The 24,946-nt window shown below is 69.7% G+C and overlaps 2 protein-coding genes across 2 annotated transcripts; both read left to right on the top strand.

Annotated features, from left to right (window-relative positions):
• The first annotated feature begins 1,446 nt into the window (after positions 1 to 1,446).
• Positions 1,447 to 15,240, top strand: PASK (PAS domain containing serine/threonine kinase). Its single transcript, XM_037524301.2, has 17 exons — positions 1,447 to 1,652; positions 3,235 to 3,467; positions 4,179 to 4,349; positions 4,487 to 4,627; positions 4,744 to 4,878; positions 5,118 to 5,375; positions 6,153 to 6,321; positions 6,632 to 6,785; positions 7,968 to 8,809; positions 9,264 to 9,424; positions 9,607 to 9,777; positions 11,346 to 11,471; positions 11,550 to 11,684; positions 12,848 to 13,047; positions 13,410 to 13,543; positions 14,416 to 14,562; positions 14,773 to 15,240. The coding sequence occupies exons 1-17, from the start codon at positions 1,472 to 1,474 to the stop codon at positions 14,802 to 14,804; spliced, it is 3,390 nt and encodes a 1,129-aa protein (XP_037380198.1). The 5' UTR covers positions 1,447 to 1,471; the 3' UTR covers positions 14,805 to 15,240.
• Positions 15,241 to 16,486: 1,246 nt separating this feature from the next.
• On the top strand, positions 16,487 to 19,234 carry MTERF4 (mitochondrial transcription termination factor 4). Its single transcript, XM_037522190.2, has 4 exons — positions 16,487 to 16,507; positions 16,831 to 17,230; positions 17,630 to 17,814; positions 18,615 to 19,234. Exons 1-4 carry the CDS (start codon positions 16,487 to 16,489, stop codon positions 18,954 to 18,956), a joined length of 948 nt encoding a protein of 315 aa, XP_037378087.1. The 3' UTR covers positions 18,957 to 19,234.
• Positions 19,235 to 24,946: the final 5,712 nt, after the last annotated feature.

Here is a 24,946-nt window from a genome sequence, read left to right as displayed (position 1 = left end):
CTCCTGGGCCAGCGGCCCTGTCCCCTCCCTCCTGGGGGCCAGCGGCCTGCCCTCTGCCTGCCTGTCTGCGCCAGGCTCCCTTCTTCGCCAGGCTGGGCACTGGCTGACCTGGACATTTGCCTTTCTCCCTGCATCGCTCAGTGAACAGGTGTCAGCTCCACCTGGGGTTTCTCAAGGGCTCCTGTGCCCCGTCCCGACTTTCCCGGCACTGCTTGGCGCTAAGATCTGCTGGGGTTGGCATCCCCCAGTCACTCTGGAAGGGTCTTTGAGAAGGTTCTGTAGGCGCACGGCGTCTGCGAGTCCGTCTTGGGGTGGAGTTGGTCAGGGCTGAGGAGGCCCCGAGGTGCTGGCCTTACCTGTCCAGCTCCTGCCCTGCCCGGTGGGCCCAGCTGCCCCGGGGCGTGTGGGGATTCACCTGCAAGGGTCTCCGCTTTGCTTGGGGGGCTCAGTTGCACTGGTGCCTCTTCCCAAGAGCCTGGGCTGGCCTGCGCCCTGAGGGCGCCCTTCTCGCATCCTGGCCAGCGTTCCTGCAGCCGCCTCATGTCCACTGTCTCCGAGGAAGGTCGTGTTGCCGAGGTCCAGAGGAAGCAGGCTTACAGCCTCGGCCAGTGATCCCGCACAGCCATGCGCTGTGCTGCTGCCCAGCCTGGCCCTCCTGAGGGCTGGCCACTCCCGGCTGTCCCCTGCTCTGTGCTCTGGCTGGAGGAGGACGGTGCTCTGGGGGACTCCCCGTGTGGCACCCACGGGCTCAGAAGCTGCCTGCGAACCCCTGCTACTGTCTGGCTGAGGGCTTCCCTCACCCTGGGAGATGGGCACTTTGGAGCTCCACCCAGAGCCCACGGCCACCCCAGACCCTTAGCCTGGCCAGGCCCTGCTGCTCGGCCTCTGTCTCGTGAGGCCCATTGGGGAAGAGGCGCTGGAGGCGGGAGCAGGAGGCCCGGCCTGGGCTCCACACCGGCCCCCACCAGCAGAGGGGTGTGGGCCCCCCAGACGGTGCTGGACTGCTGTCCTGCAGGCGGCCCCCAGGAGGGCGCTTGGTGGAGGGAACAGGGTTCGCTGCTTTTCCCCCTCTCCGTGTACAGACGTGCCGGCATCTGAAAGTCCAACGCCGAGAACAAGGGAAACCCGCCGCGCCAGGCGTCCTCTCGACCCCTGGGTCAGATCCCGTGGCCACGCGCGGCTGCTCCGCTGGCAGCTACAGCGGCGGTTCTGGGGCGTCTGGTCCCCAGAGTTGGGAGGGCCCTCTCCCAGGGCTCCCCCCCGCCTGCTTTCAGCCGGGCCTGCCCTTTCGGCTCTCCCCTCCCCAGGCCTCCCTGGCGTCTACCGGAGAGGCTGACCCAGAGCAGCCGGGTCCGGCCGGGAGCCACTGGGCTCAGCCTCTGGGCGGGGCTGATGGCTGCAGCACGCCCGAATCGGGACGCCACCCACTCGCTCTCTTCCAGGTGACGCGGGCCCCGTGCCGCCCTTCCCCATGGAGGACAGCGGCCTGCCGGCTGCGGGCGGGGAGCAGGGGGAGCTGGGCCAGAGCCTGCTGTCGCCGGTGCCCACCGAGCGCCCTGCTGCGCCTAGCAGGTCCTTGCCGCTGGCCCACAGGCCCCTGAGCAGGAGGCACGGGCTCACCAAGCTGTGCCAGAGCAGGATGACACTCTCAGGCAAGCGCCCGCCCCCTCGCGGAGCCCCCACAGGGCAGGCCCCGCCGGCTGTGCCCCCAGGGTTGGGCTGGACGGCAGGGGTGGGTAGCCCCACTTTTTGTTTCTGCGCAGTGGGTGCGCCTGGAGCCTGGCCACAGCGAGGGAGAAAGCTCTGCCTTTGGGGGCTTGACTGCAGGGGCATGCTTGAAGTTGGGGGGTCTGAACACCAGATGCCTGTTGGACACAGGGGAGATGGCTGGGGCCACGGTGGGGGTTGGAGCTCACGGCATGGGGAGCTGAAGGGCCGGGCGCGTTCAGAGGGTCCCCGGAGGCGGCGGCTGGGCCGGCCAGTGTGGACGGGACGGCTGGGGCACATGGGCAGTACCGGAGGTGAGCGGTGACTGGAGGCTGCTGCGAGCCTGAGCCCGGCCCAAGCTCGTGGGGGGCCCAGCTGAGCCGGCTGGGAGGAGGGGGGCCGGGGCAGCAGCTAGCTGGCCGAGCGGCGTCCAGCCTCCGAGGAGGGGCCGGGGAGGCCACAAATTGAGAAAATTGGGGAACTCTCAGGTGGACATGGGAGTGGGGGCAGGTTTGCTGTTTTGAGCTGCTGAGGCTGGGCTGGGCCGGGGCCGGGGCTGGGCTGGGCTGGGCTGGGCTGGGCTGGGCTGGGCTGGTGCTGGGCTGGGCTGGGCTGGGCTGGTGGGGGCTGGGCTGGGGGGCTGGGCTGGGCTGGGCTGGCTGGGGGCTGGGCTGGGGGGCTGGGCTGGGCTGGGCTGGGCTGGGCTGGGGCTGGGGGCTGGGCTGGGCTGGGCTGGGCTGGGCTGGGCTGGGCTGGGGCTGGGCTGGGGCTGGGCTGGGCTGGGCTGGGCTGGGCTGGGCTGGGGCTGGGCTGGGCTGGGGCTGGGCTGGGCTGGTGCTGGGCTGGGCTGGGCTGGGCTGGGCTGGGCTGGGCTGGGCTGGGGCTGGGCTGGGCTGGGCTGGGCTGGGGCTGGGCTGGGCTGGGGCTGGGCTGGGCTGGGCTGGGCTGGGCTGGGCTGGGCTGGGCTGGGCTGGGGCTGGGCTGGGGCTGGGCTGGGCGGGGCTGGGCTGGGCTGGGCTGGGCTGGGGCTGGGCTGGGCTGGGCTGGGCTGGGCTGGGCTGGGCTGGGCTGGGCTGGGGCTGGGCTGGGCTGGGCTGGGCTGGGCTGGGGCTGGGCTGGGCTGGGCTGGGCTGGGGCTGGGCTGGGCTGGGCTGGGCTGGGCTGGGCTGGGCCGGGGCTGGGCTGGGCTGGGGCTGGCTGGGTGTGGGAGGGGCCAGGGGGCCAGTGTGTGCGCTGGGTTAGGCAGGGTGGGGGGGTTCTTGCCACCACAGAAGGGTGGGGGCGGAGCATTGGTCTTGGGGCATCCTGGCAGAGGCCAGGGGTGAGGAGCATGGAGTCAGTGGACAGGATGGGAAAGCTGGTTTCTGGGAGCAGTGGGGGCAAACCTGGGGGTGGTGAGAAGGGGTTCGGGGGAGGGGAGTGGACCTCGCAAGGGCTTCTGAATGAGGGGCTCCCCAGGGTGGGTGGGCTCAGCAGTGGGGGGCGCCGAAGTGTGCCCTGGTGGCCCCAGCCTCCCTTTCTTTCCAGAAGACCGCTGGAGCTCCTACTGCCTGTCCTCGCTGGCGGCCCAGAACATCTGTGCCTGCAGGCCGCTGGGCCCCCCCACGCCTGAGCAGGCTGACCAGGGGGGCTCGCTGGCCAGCACGTCCTGCTGCTCGCTGCTGCGGGGCCTGTCCTTGGGCTGGCCGGCGCCCCTGCTGCCCACCCCGGCGTGCAACCCCAACAAGGCCGTGTTCACCGTGCACGCCAAGACCACGGAGGTGCCCACCCCGGGCAGGCCAGGCGTGCAGGGGGCTTGGGCTCAGAGACGCATCCGGTGTCCTCCAGCAGCTGCTTGGGTTTTGGGGACCTGGACGGAGCCCATCAAAGCAGACGGCCAGACAGGGGTTCAGGGCAGGCGTTTGTGGTGGGAGGGGGTGTCGACGGCCGTCAGGCTGGGTTCTCCGGGGTTGCCAGGCGCCCTTGAGCCCATGGTCAGGCCAGGGACCTGAGTCACACACACCCCTGTCCAGGGGGCAGGCCCGAGGAGGGGAAGCTGGTGCGGCCTCTTCAGTGCCTGAGGCCCGTGTCTTGGGTTTCTCATACTCACCCCGAATTTCAAACACACGAGTGAGCATTTGAAGTGTGGGGGGTAAGGGGAGTAAGAAAGGTCAGTGGCCCTGCTGCCGGGTTGCTGGACCGGCCAGGACCTCCTGGTGTGGTGGCAGGACCTGGGCGCTGGGGCGGGGCAGGGGTCCTGGGTGGAGCAGGGCCCAGCCGTCCCTTGCCGCGGCTGCATCTTCCGACGTGGGCGGAGGCGTCCTGCGCGTCTCTGTCTGAGGGTGGGGCCGCCTGCTCGGAGGCGGTGGGCGAGCTCACGGGGTCATGGGCTCTGTCCCAGGCGTGCTGAGCCCGCCGCCGCAGAGCTCGGGAGGGCATCTGGGCCGCCGCCGCTCTGGGGGCCAGCGCAGCCCTCTGTGCCGTCCCCCCAGATCCTCGTGGCCAACGACAAAGCTTGCCGGCTTCTGGGCTACAGCAGCCACGACCTGATCGGCCAGAGGCTCACGCGGTTCTTCCTGAAGCCGGACCCCGAGGTGGTGCAGGCCCTGAGCGAGGAGCACGTGGAGGCGGACGGCCACGCCGCGGTGGTGTTCGGCAGCGTGGTGAGCGCCCCTGGGGCCGGCGCGGCGGGGCCGTCCTCGCCGAGGCCGGGCTGTGGGCGGCGGGCTCCGGCGGCCGTTGTGGAGCGAGCAGGGCCCCGGGCCCCGGCGTCGGCCCCAGTCAGCCCGCTGTGCCGCAGGTGGATGTCGTGAGCCGCGGCGGGGAGCGGGTGCCGGTGTCCGTGTGGATGAAGAGGGTGCGGCGGGAGCAGCGCCCGTGCTGCGTGGTGGTGCTGGAGCCGGTGGAGCGGCTGTCGGCCTGGGTGGCCTTCCACGGCGACGTGAGTGCTGGCCGCGCCGTGCCCTGGGCTGCCTGGCGGCCGGGCGGGGCGGGGTGCGGCTCTGCCCTGGCGGGGAGCCCGGCTGGACACCCCCACCTCACGCCCGCTCGCCGCAGGGAACCATCACAGCGTGTGACGGCCTCTTCGCCCGCCTGCTCGGCTTCGCGTGCGCGGAGGACGCGGCCGGACAGCGCATCACGGAGCTGATCCCTTCGCTGCAGCTCCCCAGGCCCGGGGGACTCGTCCCGCAGGTAGGGCGGCCCCAGCTCCACGCTCCGGCTGCTGGGCTGGAGGATGTGGGGCTTGGGGCGGCCCTCGGGTCCCCTGCAGCCCCCCAGCGCAGGTACCCGTCTCCCAGCGGCAAGTGGCTGTCATGCCGGAGGCCTGACTCCGGGGTGGAGACTTACTCCTGGGGCCAGAGCCCGGGGCTCCCCGCAACGGCCACGAGTCCCCTGCAATGGCCCCACGAGCAGCCCCGCCTTCCCCCCAGAGTCTCAGGATCCAGAGGTCTGTCGGGAGAGCCACAGACGGCACCACCTTCCCCCTGAGCCTGAAGCTGAAGCCTGCGCCCAGCGGCGAGGGGGCGGCGGGCGGCGGGGCCCCCCCGGGCGGCTACTCGGCCTCCGTCTGGGTGTTTTCCACCATCAGCGGTCTCATCACTCTCCTCCCCGACGGCACCATCTATGGCATCAACCACAGCTTCGCGCTGATGCTGTTCGGCTACGGGAAGGCTGAGCTCCTGGGCAAGGTGGGCCGGTGGGCGGTGCCACGGGAGGGCTCAGGACCCCAGGGCCAGGTGTTCGCCGGCCTCCTGCCCTGGTCCCAGTTTTCTCCTGACTCCTTTGATGCAGAGGGGGGTGCGTCCCCATATGCCCAACCCAGGTACCGGCTGACCAGTCTGCCCGGCTGCCCCGCAAAGGGGTCGCCACAGGCGCAGGCTTCCCATGCCACACCCAGGTGTTGGGCTCCAGATGGGCCCTTGGGCCAAGCAGAGTGGGGGGGGTCACTCACTCCACACCGGGGTCTCCGCATGCCTGGGTTCCCCTCTGTGGTGGTCCCGTGGCTCCCAGGGCGCGAGGGGCTGATGTGGGTGCTCCCCACCTGGGCCGACCCCAGCCGGGGACAGCCTGCTGGGGCTGTGGCCTTGGGGGGCCCTGGAATGGGCCCCGGGTTCTCCACAGAAGCCCCAGAGGCTGCAGGCTGGAGGGCATGGAGCAGACCGAGCGGAGGGCGTTCAGGGGTGCGGTGGACACGCTCTGGGGGCAGGTGGGGCTGGCCTGGGTGATAGGACAGGGTCCGTGGACACTCGCAGGGACTGGGGCCCTCCCGTGGAGGCTTCTGCGACCTCCGTGCCCCTGCCGGGGTTGCCCAGCCTGCTGCGGAGTGGGGCTGCAGACTGGGCGCGTGGGAGGTGCCAATGGGGCTTGGGCCTGGCAGGCAGGGGCCCGGCCAGGGCGAGGCTTGGATGGGGTGTGGACAGGGCTCGGAGGGGCGTGGCAGGGGCTGACGCGCGATTGTTTCCCAGAACATCACCTTCCTGATTCCCGGCTTCTACGGCTGCATGGACTTCAGCTATGATGGCTCCCTGGCCCTGCCGGACCTGACCAACAGCCTGGACACTGAGGATCAGGGTGTGCCAGAGGAGAGAGCCGCCCACCCCCTGCCAGGCTGGTGCCTTGCCGAGGCAGCCCAGGGTGAGGCCCTCCCGCACCCCGCCCCAGCATGACCCCCCTCTCCTGGCCCCATGCCGGCCCCTCACGACCCCCGCGATTCCCTGTGCTGCCCAGAGGGCCACGGGGGTCAGGCTGGGGCCGCTGTCCTGCAGCTGGAGACTGGGCAGCTGAGGGTCACGCTCTGCTCGAGCCACTGGGTTCTGCTGGTCAGGTGCAGCCCCAGACCCCCAGAGCGAGAACAGAGGTCCACGGTGGCCAAGAGGAGCTGGATTCAGGACAGGCCTGGTGGTGGTCACTGAGACAAGAGGACTGAGTGTGACATCGCCACCAGGTCCTCCTGCCCGCCTCGTGCTCGCCAGTGACCCAGATCGGCCTCCAGCCGAGACCCTGCAGCCTGTGGGAAGCCAGGGAGCCTTGACCGGGACCCAGGCCCACACGGACCACGGGGGCCACCCTGACGCCCCCCTGTTTGCACCCGCCCCGGGGTAAGTGTTCGTGGGAGGGGGTTGGGCAGCAGAGACGTCCTTCTGGGTGGGGGCAGCAGCAGCACAGGCAGAAGGTGGGTGTAGAGGCCTGCCTGCCAGCAAGGGCTCGCCCCTGGCCTGCCCCGCCCCTGCCCAACCTCTCAGCGCCTCCCAGACGTCCTGGCTCCCAGGTCTGGAGACTCAGCTGGACCGCAGAGAGTGGACGCCAGCGCACTTTTCTCATGAGTCATTTGAATGTTCTCTGGGTTTTCAGCGGCGCCGCCTGCCCTTTGGAGACACCATTGATGGGGGTGGGAGGAGGGGTGCGGGGTGGGGCCCGGGCCCCCAGCTTGGCCATGCTGCCGCGCTCGGCTGCCTCTGTGTGTTTTCGAGGAGTTTTCTCTTTTTCAAAGCCGTCTCTGGTGCTTCACCTGAGGCCGGGCAGACCCCGCAGGGCAGCTCTGCCTTGCCCCGGCCTCCCGGGGTCAGCCCCTGGCTGGCCCTCCCATCCGACGGTGTTTCCCGTCATCTGAAATCACTGGTGCTGCTTGTCACGGCCGGCCCAGGCGCCGCGGCACCCCCCCCTTCGCTGTCCCTCTGGAGCCAGGACCCACCCTGAGCGCCCAAGGGGTGCCTCCTGCGCGCGGGCTGCGTGAGTGCCCGCGCACGCGCTTCTCGAGGCCCGTCTGCTCCGTGGCCTCTGCCACGCTCGTGCCAGCGCTGTGGCTCCCGCGTGTTCCCTGTGGGCGGCTCCTGCAGGGCCTTTCCAGGCTGACCACTGGCTGCCTCTGGGGCCGGTGGGCGGCGGGACTGGTCTGTCCGCCGTGCCTGTCCAGGGCACTGGCTCAGAGGGGCTCCCCGAGCCTTGGCTGTGCGGTGAGGGACGCACGATGCCTGCGCCCTGCGCTTGCCTGGGTCACGCCTGGGAGGAGCCGCCCCATGCGCTAGGGCTGGACCCGTTCCCGGCCGTCTCCCGTGGCTGCGGCCTGGGCTGGGGCCAGCAAGTGCTGTGAGTCTGTAAGACCCCAGGCTCGTGGGCGAGGTGCCGGGGCGGCAGGCGGGCGGGCGGGCGGGCAGCACACGCTGCAGGACGTGGCTTGGAGAGTGGGGGTGGAGACTGCGCTCGAGCCTCTGGCCTGTGCTTGTCTGCGTGTGGGAGGCCCCGCACCCCCTCGACTCCTACAGCACCCATTACCACCCCAGGGCGGACGGCCTGCCTGGAGGGAGCCCCCCGGCCCGGGGCGGGTGGACGGCAGTGGAGAACCAGCAGCAGCGCACAGCCCGGGGTGATGTTGAGCCCCCAGCGCTGGGACGAGGCGGGCCTGGCCCCACCGGCTCTCCGGCTGGTTCTGAAAGCCTAGCCCTCACCGCAGCCGGCAGCTGGCATGTACACACGCCCAGGGCCTGGACAGGCCTCAGCAGGGCCGACAGCCCCGAGCCCGGGCCCCACACCGCTGGCCAGCTGACGGGACCCAAGGTCCAGGGGGACACGCGTCAGGGAGGCCCAAACCTGGCCTCTGGGGAGCTCCCCGGGGCCTCCGCCCCGCTGTCGCCCTGTGGCCCGGGCAGCAGGGAACTGCAGAGCAGCCGCGCGGGCAGCTCCTCGGCCTGCTACGCCAGGGCCATGGACCTTCCCGGGGCGCCCGACCCTGCGCCAGTCCAGGACGCTGGCCTGCTCTCCCTCTCCTGGCACCTGAGGGAGCTGTACTCCAGCGGGCCGGCCAAGCTGCCCCGGGCGCCCTCGCCTCCGCAGGCTGGCCCTGACGTGGACGTGGGCGAGCCGGATGCCCCTCGGGACAGGGAGCGCCTCCTGCTGAGCACCTACTTCCAGCTGCCCGGGGTCCCGCGGGGGCTCGAGCGGGCCCCCTCTCCCGAGGCCGGCCAGGCCAGCGGCAGCAGGGAGGGGCCGAGGATGGACGTGCAGGCCACCTCCACGCCGGTGCGGGCAGCCAGCCCGCCGCCCCCCGGGGCCACCAACCCCTCGCGGGAGATCCAGGAGGGCACCTTCGCCGGGTGCTGTTTCCACCGGGACGGCTCACAGCTGAGTACGCCAGGTGCCCCGCCGGCGGGAGGACACTCCATGGGCGGTGGGCGGCCCCCCTAGCCGGGCCACGCCTCGCAAGGGCCTGGGCAGTGTGGCTGAGGGCGCCTGGTGCTGGGCCCTTCGCCCTTGGGCTGGGCCTTGCTCTGTGTCCTTCTGGCTGCGTGGGGTCTGGCTGGGTGTTCATCATGCTCATGGCCGGGGCCTCCCCAGGGCTAGGACACAGGCGGGAAGGGCCGGTAGGGTCTCTGAGAGCCCATCCCAGAGGCCGCCACCGCTGGTGTCAGCACCAGGAGCTCGGCTGCCGGGGTGGGGGGTGAGGGGTGGGGGAGGCAGGCGCCCCCTGCAGGGGGGTTCTGGTTCTCATGGGCAGTTGGGGGGCCTCCCACGGGCTTCCCTCTGCTGGCCCTGGGCCCGCCCCCGCGATGCAGGGCAGGCGCTGACACCAGCCCCCCCAGGTGTGCAGTTCGAAGTGAGGCGCGTGGAGCTGCAGGGCGCCACCACCCTCTTCTGCTGCTGGCTGGTGAAGGACTCGGCTGCCCGCACCCGCCTGCTGCTGGCCAGCCTGCCGGGCTCGTCCCTGTCCACATGGGAGCCGCCCATGTCCAGCCCGGGCGAGGTCGGTGCTAGCACAATAGGGGGCTTATCCGCCCGGTCCCCATGGCCGTGTGTGGGTTTGGTGGGTGAGCCCTGCATGCCGGTGGGGGGATGCGTCCGCCAGGCGCCCAGTGCAGGGCGAGGACACAGGGTTGGGCGATGGCTGCGCTCTGCCTGGGCCCTCAGACGCTGCTGCCTCCGCAGGTGCTCCGGGCCAGGCCCTGGTTTGAGGAGGTGCCTGCGGCGGCTGCGGGGCTGGAAGGGCTGGCGGCCTGGGAGGGCGCCTACTCCCTCAAGTACAGCACGCAGAGCCCGTTGGGCAGCGGAGCCTTTGGCTTCGTGTGGACGGCGGTGGACAAGGAGGCGAACAGGGAGGTACTTGACCCCACCACCGCGCAGCGGCCAGCCCTCAGTGGTGCGGTCAGGGCGGGCTGGGGGCGTCAGCGTCATGGGTGGGCTCGGGACTGGGCTTAGGCCCGGGGCCAGGGCTCCAGGCAGCGCGTGCGGGTGGCGCCGGCCCACCCGGCCCCGCTCTGATGTCGGCCATACCCGGGGCCGGCAGCCCAGCCACTCTTGCCTCCGCGCCCGGCAGCCTGGGCCTCACACCTCCCGCCAGGCCCACTGGGACTGGCCCGTGGCGATGCCGCCCGTCCCAGGCAGCGGCCCTGAGAGCGCTGGCTGCGGGGACGCAGTGCGCCCTTGTCTCCCTGCCCCGTCCCTGCATGTCCTGCCTCTGCCCTCCTCCCGCACCCGCCTGGCCCCCCTGGCCACAGCCCCTCCGCCTCCTCCCGGGCAGAGCCTTTGGGCTGAGGGCACTGCCTCCAGCTCGCTGGCTGCCTCTGCAGGGTGCTTTGGCGAGGACCTCTCCTCCTCCCTGGCCGCTGCAGCCCCTCTGCCTGGCCCAGACTCAGATTTGGCCGCGCCCCACGCGCCCCAGTGTGGGCCCGTGCTGGCCATTCCCGGGGTGCTCCGGCTGGCGCCCCGCATGGGGTCATCTGGCCAGGCTGGCAGGAGTCACCCATCTCTGTTTTCAGAGAACGGCCTTTGCTCGGTTACGCCCGCGTCGCTAGCTGCCCTCGTCTCGTGGTTTCCGTTCACACGTTTCTCTGTTGTCCGTCCTCGGTTGTTCTGGATCCAATTTGCTTTCCTTTTTCTATCCGTTAAGGTGGAATTGGGCCGTTTCTTAGCCTTCCCTCTTAAACGTCGCTTTCCTAACGTACGGATTTGACGTTCGGGATTTCTCTCTGACGGGCCCGCCCGCCCCACCGCCTCCCGTGTGTCCCTGCGTCGCTGCGTGTCGCCTGCTCTCCGGGCGTGGGGCTTGCCCAGGTGTCCCGGTTTCTGTTCTGACCCGACCCTCCGCTTGGTCAGGGCCACACTCCGTGTCCTTCCCGCTCCGGACCCCCCAGGGCTGGCCGGAGCACAGTCTCCTGGTGCGCGTCCCCTGGTGCTTCGGGGCAGGACGAGGGCGTCGCAGGCCCTCTCATGCCCTCCCTGGGGCCGGCGCTGCTCCACGGTCCTGCTGGCAGCCCAGCCGCGTCCTGGGGTCAGCTTTGCTTCCTCGCGATACCCCTGGAGACTCGGCGTCTCGGGGCTGATGGGCCAGAGGCTGCCCTCGTCACTGCACCCTCACGGTTGTATCTGAGAAGCCCGTGCCCGAGGCCACAGGGATGGGCCCTTAGAAGCATCACAGCTCCGGGTGTCTGATGCATCCTGAGGTGGCCTGGGGGCCCTTCCTTCGCCCGTGGCTGTCCAGTCCCGTTGGCCTCAGGCCATCCTTCCCCGGCGGGCAGGGTCCTGGACCCTCTCCGGAGCCTCCGTGCTGCGCTGGGCAGGCCGGGCTGGTGGGCACCATGCCCTGTGTCCTCGGCCGCAGGGCCTGCGGGGGGCGGTGGGCGGGCCGGCGGGCAGCGGGGCCGGCGCTGCCCCTCGGCCTCCCGCAGGTGGTGGTGAAGTTCATCAGGAAGGAGAAGGTCCTGGAGGACTGCTGGGTGGAGGACCCCGAGCTGGGGCGCGTGACGCTGGAGATCGCCATCCTGTCCCGGGTGGAGCATGCCAACATCATCAAGGTGGGCGGGCCTCGGCGGTGCCCGGGCGGCCGGGACGTGTGTGCCCCAGCGGGCCGGACCCACTCTGTCCCTTTGCAGCTGCTGGACGTGTTCGAAAACCAGAGCTTCTTCCAGCTGGTGATGGAGAAGCACGGCTCCGGCCTGGACCTCTTCGCCTTCATCGAGCGCCACCCCCAGCTGGACGAGCCCCTGGCGAGCCACATCTTCCGGCAGGTGGGCGCCGGACGGGCGGGGCGGGCTCGTGGGAGCAGAGCTTGTGGGAGCAGAGCTCGTGGCTGACGCAGGAAGTGAGGTCGGGCGGGGGGACACAGCTGGAGGTGGGGGCTGCCTGGGCCTGGCCCGGCGCCGACCCATGGCCGGGATGCGGCGCCCTTGCCCCGTGCTGAGGCTCGGCCGCTGCCGCCCACACACGCCTCTGGGTGGCCCGAGGGGTAGCTGAGCTCGCCTCAGGCCGCTGTTTGTCTCACTCTGGTCGGAGTTGGTGCCGACGTGGGGTGTGGAGGGTTTGGCGGGCAGCGCCTCCCATGCCAGGTTCACAGGAAAGGCGGCGGCTCCGGTCAGACCTCCGGGCTCTGGGGAGCTTGGGCGCGGGCCGGGAGAGCGGGCGGCCCCCAGACCTGTCTCCCTGGAGACACTGCGGTGTCCAGTGGTAGCTCCCATGGATGGATGGTCCTTCCACGCTGAGGCCCTCAGCCATTGCTGGTCTCAGGCAATGGACCCCCTCCCCTGCTGGGAGGTCATGGGCCTGTCCACTCTGACTCTCGGGAAGGCCCGGGGTCGGTGACAGGCGCTACTGCCCACGCCTGTCCACTCTGGCCTTGGTCTCTGGACATGGCTGCATGTCAGGGGGCGGCTCTGTGGGCTTGGGCAGCTCCGCCCTCCCACTCCGGTGTGTCCACCCAGAACCGCTGTCAGCCTCTGCCTGTTACGCCGCAGATGCCGCCGGTGCCGCCCCAGGGCCAGCTCCTCTCCTCGGTGCTTGGCTGGCCCCAGAGCTACCCGTCCTGCCCCAGGTGAACGCCGTGCTGTGCATGTGTGTGCCCAGTGCGCATGCCTGGAGGGAGGCTCTGCGGCCACACTGTGCGTTCAGTGCCCGCGCAGCCCTGCGGTGTCCTCGCCGCACATGTGAGCGCAGCTGACGTGTCTGTCCTCAGTCGGCTGGACGGCCACTGAGCCAAGAGCCCGCAGTACCATGGGGTGCTGAGTGCTGCAGCTCAGCACTGCCCCGACAGCTGCGTGCACTGTGGGGAGCACCTGGGCTCACACCTGGGCGCACCTGGGCAGCCATCGCCCTCCCTGGGAGCTCGAGGGCACTGGCGTGGGCCTGCCCCAAGCGGGTGGGCCGGCGGCTGGAGGCCCTGACGCTGTGCTCGCAGCTGGTGGCGGCCGTGGGCTACCTGCGCGGCCGAGGCGTGCTGCACCGCGACATCAAGGACGAGAACGTCGTAATCGCCGAGGACTTCTCCATTAAGCTCATCGACTTTGGCTCGGCCGCCTACCTGGAGCGGGGCAGGCTCTTCTACACCTTCTGCGGCACCATCGAGTACTGCGCGCCTGAGGTCCTTCTGGGACACCCGTACGTGCAGCAGGCTGTGGGGTGGGGGGGCACTGGGGGCGGGGCCTGGTGGGGCAGGGCCTGGTGGGGGCCAGGCGGTGGGCAGGGCAGGGGCGCAGAGAGGGGACAGTACTCCCCCGCGCAGTGTGCTCCCCCTGCCGAGTGCCCCCTGCAATGTGCTCTCTGTCAAGTGCTCCCCCATGTGGGGTGCTCCCGGCCCTCCCTGTCTGCTGGCTTATCACAACTTTGCTTCCCACGCACTTGCCCCTGCAGTCTGGCGCCCAGTGGGGGGCAGTGGCATTGGATGCTGTGCCCCTCATTGGGGGCTGCCCCAGGGCCGGGCAGCAGCTGCCTGCTGAGCGTGTGACCGACCGTCCCTACAGTTACCAGGGGCCGGAGCTGGAGATGTGGTCGCTGGGCGTCACGCTGTACACACTGGTCTTTGAGGAGAACCCCTTCTGTGAGTTGGAGGAGACCATAGAGGCGGCGATCAGCCCCCCATACCTGGTGTCGGAAGGTGAGCACCTGGAGTGGCCTCCTCTGCCCTGGTCTCAACACCAGGCGCCACAAACGTGCCTTCAAGCCACAGGATGACCCTTTAGGCTACCCTCCCCTCCCCCGTGGGCACTCTGCGGGGAGAGCGTCTGGAAGTGGCCGCGACCACCTGTGGGCCAGGCCCTGGAGAGACTCGTCCTCGGGTGATGGGGGGGCGCGATCCCCCCATCTGTGCATGCGCGTGGGCAGACAGGCCATAAGGATGGGCGGGGGCAGGGGTTGCCCAGGACTGACGGGACTGAGGGGTTGGCCCAGGTGGGAGTGACACTGCCCTCAGGCCGGGCTCGGGCTGCCTGGTGGCCAGGGCAACCCAGGGCGGGGTGGCAGTGTGGGCTCCTCTGTCTGAGGCTCCCCTGCGGGGCCACGGTGCTGGCCCCTGGCCCTTGCTCCCTGGCCAGCCACCTTCTCGCCGCGTCCCCACCCGGGGTAGTGGTGGGGTCTTTCCTCCCAGGACTCAGGGCACGCTTCAGCCAGTAGCCTTAAAGGAGGGTGTCAGGGCTGTGCTGGAGCCTTGGCTTCCCCCTCCAGGGCTCGCATCGTCTTCCCCTTGGCTGTTCCCTGCACCCACCCCACCATCCTCTGCCCCTCCCCCGCCATCCCCTGCTCCCCCCTGTCCCCCAAGGGACAGGGCTGTCCCCCAAGGCTGTCCCCCTGTCCCCCAAGGCTGTCCCCTGCTTGTTGGGCTCCTCTGACGGGGCTCAGTGCTAGCCCAGTGGTTGATGCCCACAATAGAGGAAACGGTTGAACTCAGACAGGCCCTCCCCTGGGTGGGCTGAGCTCACAGGGCGGGCGCATCCCCCTGCGGCCTACCCAGCCAGCGGCCTTTCTGTCCAGCGCTCATGAGCCTGGTGTCGGGGCTGCTGCAGCCTGCCCCTGAGCGACGCACCACACTGGACAAGCTGGCCGTGGACCCCTGGGTGACGCAGCCTGTGGACCTCACCCGCTACACCTGGGACGAGGTGTGCCGCCTCCACAGGCCAGGTGGGCCGCCTCGCCGCCCCGGCTTTGGGCTTCGGCCTCCGGCCGTCCTCAGTCCAGGGTCTCGGCGGGCACTCCTGCTGGGGCTGGGGCTGATGGGGGCGGGCGCCACGGGCACCGGGGACCAGGAGGCACTGCAGAAGGCCTGGAGTGGGGCTGGGGGCAGGGGGCCGAGCCCCGCAGCATGCACTACCCCAGTGCTTGTCTTCCCAGGAAGTGGAGTCCTGTCCCCTGCGAGCCCATGAGCTCTGACACGGGAGCCGCCTGCCAGCTGCCCAGCACCAGCCTAGCTTACATGGGACGGTGCCCCAGAACCCCTGCAGGGGCAGTGCCCTGGCCCCAACAGCCCCGTGAGGCCCCCACATCGCCAGCAGCAGCGCTGCCCTGTGAGGGGCTACCATGGGCTGCCTGGGCCCTGCTGGGTGGGGTCAGCCCAGGCCCCCGCCTTGCGGTGGAGCTGCAGGTTTTCCAGATTAAAGCTCCTGTAAGCGAGTGGCCACTGAGTCTTCCTCATGGGGGGGCACTGGCGCCCCTCTTCCATCTCTGCACCCCCACTTGCCACAGCCAAAGAGGGTCAGTTTCAGTCAGGCAGGGGTCCCCCCCAGGCTCCGAAGCAGGTCAGCTGGCAGGAGGGGTTCTGGGGCTCCCCTTTGTGCAGCGGGCTCTTGTAGTGGGATAGGGCACCCCGAAGCACCCCTACCATCCCCCCTGCTGAGCCGGTGGCCGCGTGGCAAGGCCATCGCCCTGAGCAGGGGCTTGGCCCTTCTACAGCCGGTTGGGGCACACAGGCGGCAGCCCCCTCCCCACTGGCGACAGGTGCGTCAGAACCCCGGCCGGCCGTGGGGAGGCTGCCTGCTCACTAGGGGATCGGCTGAGGCTGGTTATGTGACGTGGGTCACTTCGTGGGGAGGGCAGGGATGCGCCCCCTCAACAAGGTATTGACGGTTTTGCGCAGAACCAGGGTTTTTACCAGAAGCCTACTTGGATGGCAAGGCACAGAGCACCCCCTTTTACCAGGTGGGGCCCTCTCCCCTCCGGGACGTCCCAGGCCCCTGCCCCGCCCCGCTCGGGCACGTGCCCTCGTCGGCCCCACGGCACGCGGACCCCACGGGCACCCAGCGGGGTGTGGCGCGACGTCAGCTTCATTAGACGGCCTGGGCTGAGGGGGGGGGCAGGGAGAGACCCCTCCGCGCCCCTAGCCCCGCGCGGCCGGCGGCGAGGAGAGAGCGGGGCCGCACTGTTATAGGACAGAGAGAGGGGCAGCCCAGACCCCGCACACCTGCCTATTCTACATGGGTTCTGCCATCCGCCACATCCACACAAGACATAGGAGACTTTAACGGGAAGGAACTTTAATACAACTAGGAAACAAGACGGGAAAGGCAAAGAGTCTAGTTTCTAAATGAAGCGCCCAAAGTGACCCGTCCCCTCGTGGGTAAAAGTCCATCCATAAGGGAGCGGCCCAGAACAGGGCCCCAAAGCCTGCCACAGTCTAAAGCATCTTCCAGGGGGACCCACAGCGAAGGGCCAGAAACAACCAGACAAGCCCGGAAGGAAAAGAGCAAAATCAACATCCAGATAAAAGCCGCCACTGTCCCTCCCACGGGTCTCGCCCGCATCTGTGTCCGCGTCCACGACCACCAGGCAGGCGCAGCTTCTTCACGTGTCTCCCGGCTCCATCCCGCTTCCTTCCTCGTCTCCTCTGCCGCTTCTCCTCTCCCTGCTCAGCTCCACCCTCCCTCGGGTGGGGCAGGGAACCTCCCCCTTTCCTGGGGACCCCCCTGTTACAGCTCGACGCGCCCCTGCCCCGCCGGCCCCGGGCCGAGCGCCGCGCCCCTCCGAGGCGACCGCACGGGCCGCGCGCCTGGCGCGCCGGAAAGACGTCACCGCGAGGCCGGAAGTGCGGGCGGGCGCCCCGCGGCGCGTCATGGCGGCGCCCGGCCGGCAGGTGAGGGCGCGGGGGCGCCGGCCCCTCGGGCGGAGGCTGCTCCACGGGGCCGGAGCGCCTCGGCGGCGCCGGGGGAGGCTCCTCGGGCTTCCCTCGCCGCCCGCAGAGAAGCGGCGCCCCGGGGAGCCCCTCCCCCGTTGCTCCCCCCCCGGGACCCCCCGCGACCCGCCCCCGCGTCCTCCTCGTCCCCCAGGCGCGGGGCCCCGGGCCCTGGCGCAGCCGCGCGGCGCCCCGCGCGGGGACTCGGCCTCGGGGCGTCCCCGACGCCGCCCGCCCCGTGGCCCGCGCGGCGGCGCCCGACGAGCCTCCGCTCCGTGTCGCAGGTTTCCCGCCTGGGCGCCCCGGCCTGGGCCCGCGCGGCCCGGACGCCGCCCCCGCCCCGAGGACAGCGCAGGGCCGAAGCCGCGCCGCCGCGCCCGCTGGCCACGGCCCCCGGAGGAGCGGGCCCCCGAGAGCGCCGCGCGGCGTGCGCGGGGCCGGACGGCGTGGCCAGCCGCCTCCGGGACTGGGGCTTCCGCGACGCGCACGTGGGCGCCCTGCTGGCCGCGCGGCCCGGGACCCGCCCGCAGCAGCTGCTGGGCGTCGTGTCGGAGCTGCTGCTGCTGGGCCTGCACCCCGAGCCGGCCTGCGGGGCCCTGACCAGGAGCCCCGCTTTGCTGGGGCTGCCCCTCCCGCAGCTGAGGAGGCGCTCCGGCCACCTGCGGAAGCTCGGCCTGGGAGAAGGTGCGGGGAGGGCGGCGCGGGAGGGCCCTGGCGCGGGGGCGGGAGCCCTGGAGGGCTCTGGCGCGAGCAGGGCCCGGCTGGTCGGTTTGGGAGGGACCCGGCGGGGCTTGGCAGCCCGGAGGGGGCGGGTGCCGGCCGCTGGGGCTGAGCGTGGGGGGCGCTGCGGGACGGGGGCAGGCCTGCGCCGAGGCTGCGGGCTGAGTACTCCGGGTCTGCGGGGAAGTGGGAGGCGCAGAGGCTGCTGTCCCAGTTGCTGTGGGGCGCGGGGGGCGACGGCGATGGAGCGCAGGAGGGAGGCAGCAGGGCCAGGGCCAGGGCGCCTGTCTTGGGGCAGCCAGAGGCTGGTGCTTGGGCTGTGGAAGCCCCGGGTCACTGCTGGACCTTGGCCGTGTCGCGCAGGAAAGCTGAAGAGGGTGCTCTCCTGTTGTCCGGAGGTCCTCTCCATGCCTCAGCGGGACCTGGACGCGGTCCTGGCTGTTCTGAGGGACAAGTGCCTCTTCAGCGCACAGCAGGTCACGGAGCTGCTGCACAGGTGCCCGCACGTTCTCCGAGCGGACCCCACGGAGCTGGAGTACAAGTTCCAGGTGAGGCTGTTGGGTGCAGCTGCCAGGGCAGGGCAGCAGGGGTGTCAGAGGCGTGAGGGTCAGCAAGTGGACGAGAAGCCTGGGGCGCCCCCGGTCATGCGGCGGCTGCCCGGTGTGATATCCACAGAAGGGGGTGGTCCAGGCTCCCTGCCCCACGAAGGGGAAGCTGGGGAGGGGGCCAGGGAGGCGGCCTGCAGGGGCGTGGGGCATTTGAAGAGGCCGCGTGGTTACTGGCCGGGACGTGGAGGGGCCTGCGGAGGCGGCTGCGGACTTTACCTTGACTTGTGCTTCGCTGTGGCTCTTTCCTCCCAGGCTGCCCTGCCCTCCCCATGTCCCCACTAGAGGGCCTGAGCCGGGGGTCCCTCCTGGGGCTTGCTCTGGGCCATGCTTGGCCTCTCAGCTCCGTCCCTCCTCTCGCTCCTCCCCACGGCAGCCGTGGTGAAGGGCCTTTCCACTGAAGGGCTGACGTGCCGGGGACAGGCAGGTTTGGGGTTCCCGGTAGCCCCCACGCTGCCTGCAGCAGGTCATTTCTCGCCTTCACTTCTATGGCTTTTTGCTGTCAGTGAGCAATGAGCCGGCCCAGAGACTGGCTGGCGGCTGTGGCGCAGCCTTACAAACCGCTGCAGGTTCCTTTGCCCGAGTCTCTGGACGACACTTACAATTCTGTGTGGGGGAGGGTGGGGCTGAGCCCTGCCTCCTGCCCCTGGTCCTGCTGCGTTCATCTCCGCGGGGTCTGACAGGGGTCTGACAGCAGCTGCCGCTGTGCCGGGCCGCGCCCCGCTGACTCCCTGTGCCCACAGTATGCCCACTTCCGGCTGGGGCTGAAGCACGCGGACGTGGTGAAGACCGACGTCCTGCAGTACTCCATGGCCAAGGTCCGGCAGAGGCACGTGTTCCTGGAGCGCCTGGGGCGGTACCAGACCCCAGATAAGAAGGGGCAGACGCGGATCCCCAATCCCCCGCTCAAGGACATTCTCAGGGTGTCCGAGGCCGAGTTTCTGGCCAGGACGGCCCACGCGCCCGCCGAGGAGTTTGAGGTCTTTAAGAAGCTCTTGGCTCGGGAGGAGGCCGAAGCGTCTGAGAACCACCTGCTGGGGGACGGGGATGAGGACGGGGAGGGAGCCCAGGGCTCAAGGGTCTAGGTCATCTCAGAGTTTTGGGGGCGTGTCTGGACTTCCTTAGGTTGCTTTCATCCTAAAGCTAGCGTTTTGGTGAGGTCTCGTCTGAGAAGTGGGCAGCGCGCCACGGCAGCCAGACGTGGCGTCCAGTGAGGCCTCCTTGAGCATTAAAGTTGGGCTTGAAACATCAAGACGCGGTCTCTGTCCTGCGTGTTGTGAGCATACCGGGCTGTGGAGAGAGCCCCTCTTGCTCCAGATGGATCCACATCCCTCTGCGAGACGGACTGCGGCGGAGAGGCCCCAGCGCGCCGCAGTGCCTGCCTGTGCAGACGGCGTTGCCCCGGGGCGACTGTGCTGGCAGTCGGGAGGTCACTTCCTGTTCCGTGGTTGCCTCCGAGGCACAGCAGGGCACGACTTGCTGTGAGGCTGGGCCCGCATGGGTGTCCGGGGGCGCCTGGCACTTTTTCCCAGCATCATGGGTAGGTCACATGGCTGCCTCCAGGCCTGAGGCCTCTGGCACATTGAGTGCTCAGCGGTGTGTGCTGGACAGGAGGGCCGGGGCGGTGCAGGCCGTTTCCCCACCCTCTGCCCAGGGGACTTCCCAGCGGGGGGAAGGCAGCAGGGCGCGCAGCCGGGCGCACTCCTCCCTTCCCCAGCACCTGGCATGGGGCCGATGCGGGAAATTCCTGCGGTGCTGTGACCAAGGCCTAAGGCTCAGGTGCCTGAGCCTCCAATGGTCTGGCTGCCACGGGGAAGGCAACTGTCTGCAGCTGCTGCTTTTTTTTAAAGATTTATTTATGCTACAAGAACTGGTACAGACCAGAGGTGCAGGGGTGTGAGGACCCACCAGAGACAGAGCGGGGAGCAGAACAGGCGGGTCCACTGAGACCCTACTGAGGGAGCAGCGGGAGACTGGAGAGGTCTGCTGCGCCATGTGGGTAGCTCCCCGGCTGGGGATGGAACGCAGGCCGCAGTGGCTGCCGACAGCTTCATGGCCGTCTGTAACCCCTGTGCCCCCCAGGGAGGCCCTGCAGCTGCTGCTTGGCCACAGGCAAAGGCATCTGAGCATGAAGACGGCTCCCTGGCCCGCGACCATGTCGGGGGCTATGGACTTCTAGTGAGTCCTGGACCTTGGACGTGACGGTGAAGGAAATCAGACTTGGGGGACTGTCATGTCCAACATGCAGTGAATCTTTATTTTCTCAGTGCTCTCTTACACACTACTTCAAGTGCAGCAGGTGTAACGTCAAAGCGTGCCATCTGCTGACAGCACATGTGACTGATTATTCTGCTTTCTTACTACTACCCATGTCAGACAGTAGGGTGCCAGGTGGTTAGGTCTCATGCACATACTCTCATCGCCCCCTAGCTAGAGCATGGGAGTTTGGCTCATTATTTCTTGTTCTAAGACCGCAGAGACGTGGAGGCCTGGCTCCACGCAGGTCACATTCCGGGCCCTCAGCACCAGGTCCGGTCGCTCAGAGGTTTTCCTCCAAGACGCATGTATTTTCACGTGCCTTTGAGACTCAGGTTAAGGCCCTTCTGCTCGCTGCGCGGGGTCTCTCCCCACAGGAGGCCACTGTGCAGCTGAGCGTGTTTTCGTGCCCACCTGGGGCCAAGTAGCACCCTGAGCCCACACTCAGGCCCATGCAGCCAGCGTGTGGCCACGTGAGCATGAGACTGGAGCCCCTCAGCGGCGGGAGGGGGCTCTCAACTGCTGCCCACCACAGGCCTGCTCTGGCTGCGGCTCCTCGGAGCCTAGCAGCCTCCCTTTTGTACTTGGCGCTGGGATCGTGGACTGGACCAGTCAGGTACAAGCTACGAGCTGATAGGTGCTAAAAGGGTGATTCAGCCATAGTATTAAGAAATGGTCCAGTCAGACTTGGGGGGCTGAAAGAGGGTATGAGGCAGGGTCTGGAGAGCTGAGGGGCAGTTCCAGCCTGCGAAGAAGCACCAGTGGCCGGCCTGAAAAGAAAGCAGCAGCACCCAGCAACCGGCCCCAGAGGGAGCAAGAAGCTGCAAACCTGTGCAGAGATGGGGCCTCATCTCCTGAGAGGAGCCCAGAGCACCCCCTGCCCCAGGTGCCTCAAAGAGCTGCTTTTGCTGGCATTGCCCAACAACTCCCACAGCTGTCAACACTGGGGGGCTCTGACACGGCCTCTGGGGGACCAGCAGTGCCCATCCCCACTGGCCAGCGCTGCCCAGCTCTGCTGACCGGTGACCAGCACTGCTTGTGCTTGCAGCCCCCACCTGTGGCCTCGGGGAGCTCTGTCTCCCTGTTCCTAAGGTAAATCCCGGTGCTTCCTGGACCCGAGGCCTCCTGCAGTTGTGCGGGGGAGGCCCCGGCAGGCCCTGTCCTTTGACGGGCCACAGCCGAGAGGCCCTGTCGTGCGGCTGTTGTCCTGCTGTGGCCCTGGCCTCGGTGTGGGCCTTCTGCCCTTGGGGCCTTGGCGGCTGTCTCGGGCAGGCCATCCCCACTCAGTCACGCTATTTTGTCGCAACAAGTTCTTGAGGAAGACACCAGAGCTTGATGGAGGAGCCACAAGGAAAGGGGGTGGGGGCAGCCAGCCCAGCGCCCCGGGCGCTTCTGGTGGGCTTGCAGCCCCATGGGCTCTGGAGAAAGCCGGCAGTCCCACGTGGACTAAGGGGGGCGTGGCCGAGGGGGGTGCCCCTGTGGGGGTGTCCCGTGGAGATCACCTCCTCCCAGGGGCCGGAATGACCCCTCCAAGGGACTGCAGGAGACACTGCAGTGAACACGAAGGGCCAAATATCCCCGACTTGCTTTGGCGGGTGCCGGGGTAGGGCAGGTTCTGTGCGTGGTGGTGGGCCCCGGGGGTCCTGGGCCCCTTGCACTGGGAGGTGGGCCTGGCTGAGCCGGATTGTGCTGGGGAGCAAGCTGGCCTGGCAGCTGCAGCTGCCCTCCAGAGTCCAGGACTGGGGCCTGGGCCGCTCCGCCCACGCTGTCCACCTTGGCTGCATTTGCATCAGGACGGCAGAAACGGCGGCGGCCCTGCCTCGGCCTCCAGGCCTCAGGGGTGGGCGTGCCTTGTGGCCAAGGCTGGCCTTGTCTGGTGGGCTTGAGCCTGCCGCTGCGGAGCCCAGGGCTTAGCCAGGCAGGGCCATGAGACTGGCGCCTCCACTGGTCAGGGCTCTCTCGGCACCTGGTCAGGTGCTCCTGCAGCCGGACAGCTGAGAGTTGCACCAGGACCATGTGGTGCCAAAGCCCAAAGGGAGCCTTGGCTGCAGCCTGCAGCTCCCGGGGGGGCCTGGGGGGCAGGCTCCCTGGCCTGACGCTGAGGCCCGGATTCCGCTCGTGGCAGAAGCATCACTGCCCGCCAGCCTTGTTCCCCGGGGCCCACCCTGGTGGGCAGGCTCCGCAGAAGACCCAGTCCCTGACCCTTGGAGGCGGGCAGCACGAGTGGGCTCGGGTGGTTGCCGCCTGTAGGCCAAGGGAGTGAAGCCGCAGGGGGATGCCTCCAGCTGGGAGCTGACCCTGGGGCTCCGTTCCAACCCTGTTCAAGGCCTGGTTTTCCCCTGCGGCAGCGGCCAGCAGGGTGGGCAGGAGGGTATGGAAGGTGGGTGGGGCCTGGCCATTGCCCACACTCAGGCTCTGGCTGCCTGGGGCAGGGGCTACTCCCTCTGCAGGTGGCAAGCGCAGCACCTAACCCATCCTGGGCGCTGCCGCGCAGCCCTCACCTCACCCTGGGCGTTGCCGCCCGCTTGCTGGTCCCAAGAAGAGCACAGCCACCGGCCCTGCCCTGCCGGGAAGCCGGGCTCCCCCGAGTGGCTCCAGAGAATCCGCGATCCCTCGGGCGACTCAGGACAAGAGAAAGTGGCCATGTGGGGTCTGACCCAGTGGTGGATTGGGGCGGGTGTCCAGGTCGGGGGGCATCCCGAGTGGCCCAGCCCCCTGCCCGTCTCTGGGGACCCTTGCTGTGATCCCAGCTGGCGCCCACCCTGTCCCGGGGCGCTGCTCTGCTCCCCGCAGGAGCCCTGGAGCCAGGGTGGGGCTTGATCCATCTTCCAAACCACTGGCAGGGCTGGTGTGTGGGGGGTCCTGGGGGGCTCGGGCTGCAGGAGTTTGGGGGACGCCGGGTTGAGCTGCAGTGAGGGTGGTGCGTCTCCTCGGCTTCAGGGAACATGAGTGCTTGGAGTTCTGTGTCCCGGCCCCCACTTCATCCCGCCTCGGGGGAGAAATCCCCGCTTCCGCCTGGGCCGGCCTCTGTGCCCAGCAACTGGGGTGCCAGGGCCAGAGCCCGGACCCGTCAGGCAGGAATACGGCTCGCGGGCGGCACCGCCGCTAATCTGATGGCCACGGCCCAGCCCCTGGCCCAGCCGGTCCTCCTGGCAGCTCCGGCCCCAGCGCACGCCCCACTTGGGGGGAGAGACGTGCTCGCAGTGAGACGTCTCAGGCCAGCAACACGGTGGGTCGGTATTTCCGTTTATGCTCAACTCATAGGCGTTGCTTTTTGGGGGTGGTCATTTACAGACGTTTTTTGGCTCCAAAGCACAGCTATACATAAAGGCCCGCCGGGGCCTGGCGTCCACTCCGCCCCGGCCGCCACCCTGCCCCGTCCTCGCGCCCGCACCCCGTGGGGAGCAGGCCCCGCCCCACCCCCTCCCAACTGCTGCCCCAGGCAGCGGGCCTTGGGCACCCCCAAAGAGCCCCCCGCCCCTGCCAAGGCAGGGCGCCCTCGGCCCGGGACCTGCTCCGGAGCAGCGTGTCCGGCCCTCGCTGTGGGCGCTCGCAGTCCCGTTCTTGGTGTCGCCACTCGGGGACCCCCATGTTGGGCTCGTGCGGACCCCAGTCCTGGGAGGGCTCCCTGGGGTCCTGCTCAGGTTTCAGGGCCCGACCAAGGGCCGTGGCTTGCACCCCACCCCACGGAGGTTATGCCCGCCTGTTGGTGGCCCAAGTGCCTTCACCCCCCTGCTCCCCGGGAAGCCGTGGACCCGCTCCGTCGCCCACTGGGGCTGCTGGCCCCCGTTCAGCCGGCCTCAGACAGCCGTGTCGGGGTGTCCTTCCGCGCCTGCCAGCTCCCCAACGCCCCCGGCATAGCGGAAGCCCCAAGTCTGACGAGTCGCCATCGGTGCGTTTCCTCGCACTGACAGCGTCGGGGCGGCTCAGCCCTTTGCCCAGTCTGGGGTCTCCAGGCGGGGTCGGAGTCCAGCGGCCCTCAGGCCTTTGGTCTGTTCTGAAGTAACTGGGATGGAGCCCCTTCGCGTGCCGGCGGGTGTCCAGGTGTCCCTCCCGCCGGCACCCCTCGTCCATCCCCGGCCTGAGTCCTGAGGCAGGCGGGGCCCCCCTTGGGCGGGACAATTTTTGCCCCTCGGGTTCCTGCTGGTTCCAGGTAAAGCCTGGACGCCACTGCAGGGGTCCTGAGCCTGGAAGGCTGCGGCCGCGAGGCTGTCCCCGAGGCGCGGCCCCTGCCGCTCGCCAGTGTCCGCGCCGAGACGCGCGGGCCAAGTCCCCCTGGCAGGGCGGGCGCCGCCGTCCAGGAAGGAGCCAGGGCGGCGGAGAGGCCTGCGGCAGGAGGGGAGGGAGGCAGGAAGGAGGTGGCGTCCATGCCAAGCCCTGGGCGGCGGCCGTCGGGACCCTCCTCACGCGCGTGTCCTGGGAGCCGGCAGGGGCGGCCCTGGGTGCGGCAGGGGCGGGAACCAGTCGGGAGGGGCCTTGCTGGGGTCCCTGGGCCCTCCTCTCCCGAGGGGCTGCTGCCAGAGCGGGGCTGCCCGTGGGGGCAGAGTGAGGCCGGCGCTGGACGCCTGCGGGGAGAACCCGGGGGGACCAGGTGCCGGCCAGACAGGGCCTCGGAGCTCTGCCCCTTGACGCCCCAAGGGACCGGGACGGGGCGGGGGAGGCCGGCCGGCCAACCGAGCCCTTCCCAGGCAGGCCGCGACCCAGGGCGGGGCCTGAAGGTCGGGCGAGACCCGCCGGCGGGCCAAGACGCGGCGCTGGGACAGCAGTGAGGAGCGGCAGGGCAGACCCTCCCTGGCCGGTCCTGACGCCTGTGGCCCTG

Source organism: Talpa occidentalis, unplaced genomic scaffold, assembly GCF_014898055.3.
Source record: "Talpa occidentalis isolate TD23 unplaced genomic scaffold, MPIMG_talOcc4v2.1 talOcc4.3, whole genome shotgun sequence".
Classification (NCBI taxonomy): domain Eukaryota; kingdom Metazoa; phylum Chordata; class Mammalia; order Eulipotyphla; family Talpidae; genus Talpa; species Talpa occidentalis.
Note: the sequence above shows the minus strand (reverse complement) of the source record. Positions and strands in the feature narration are given on the sequence as shown.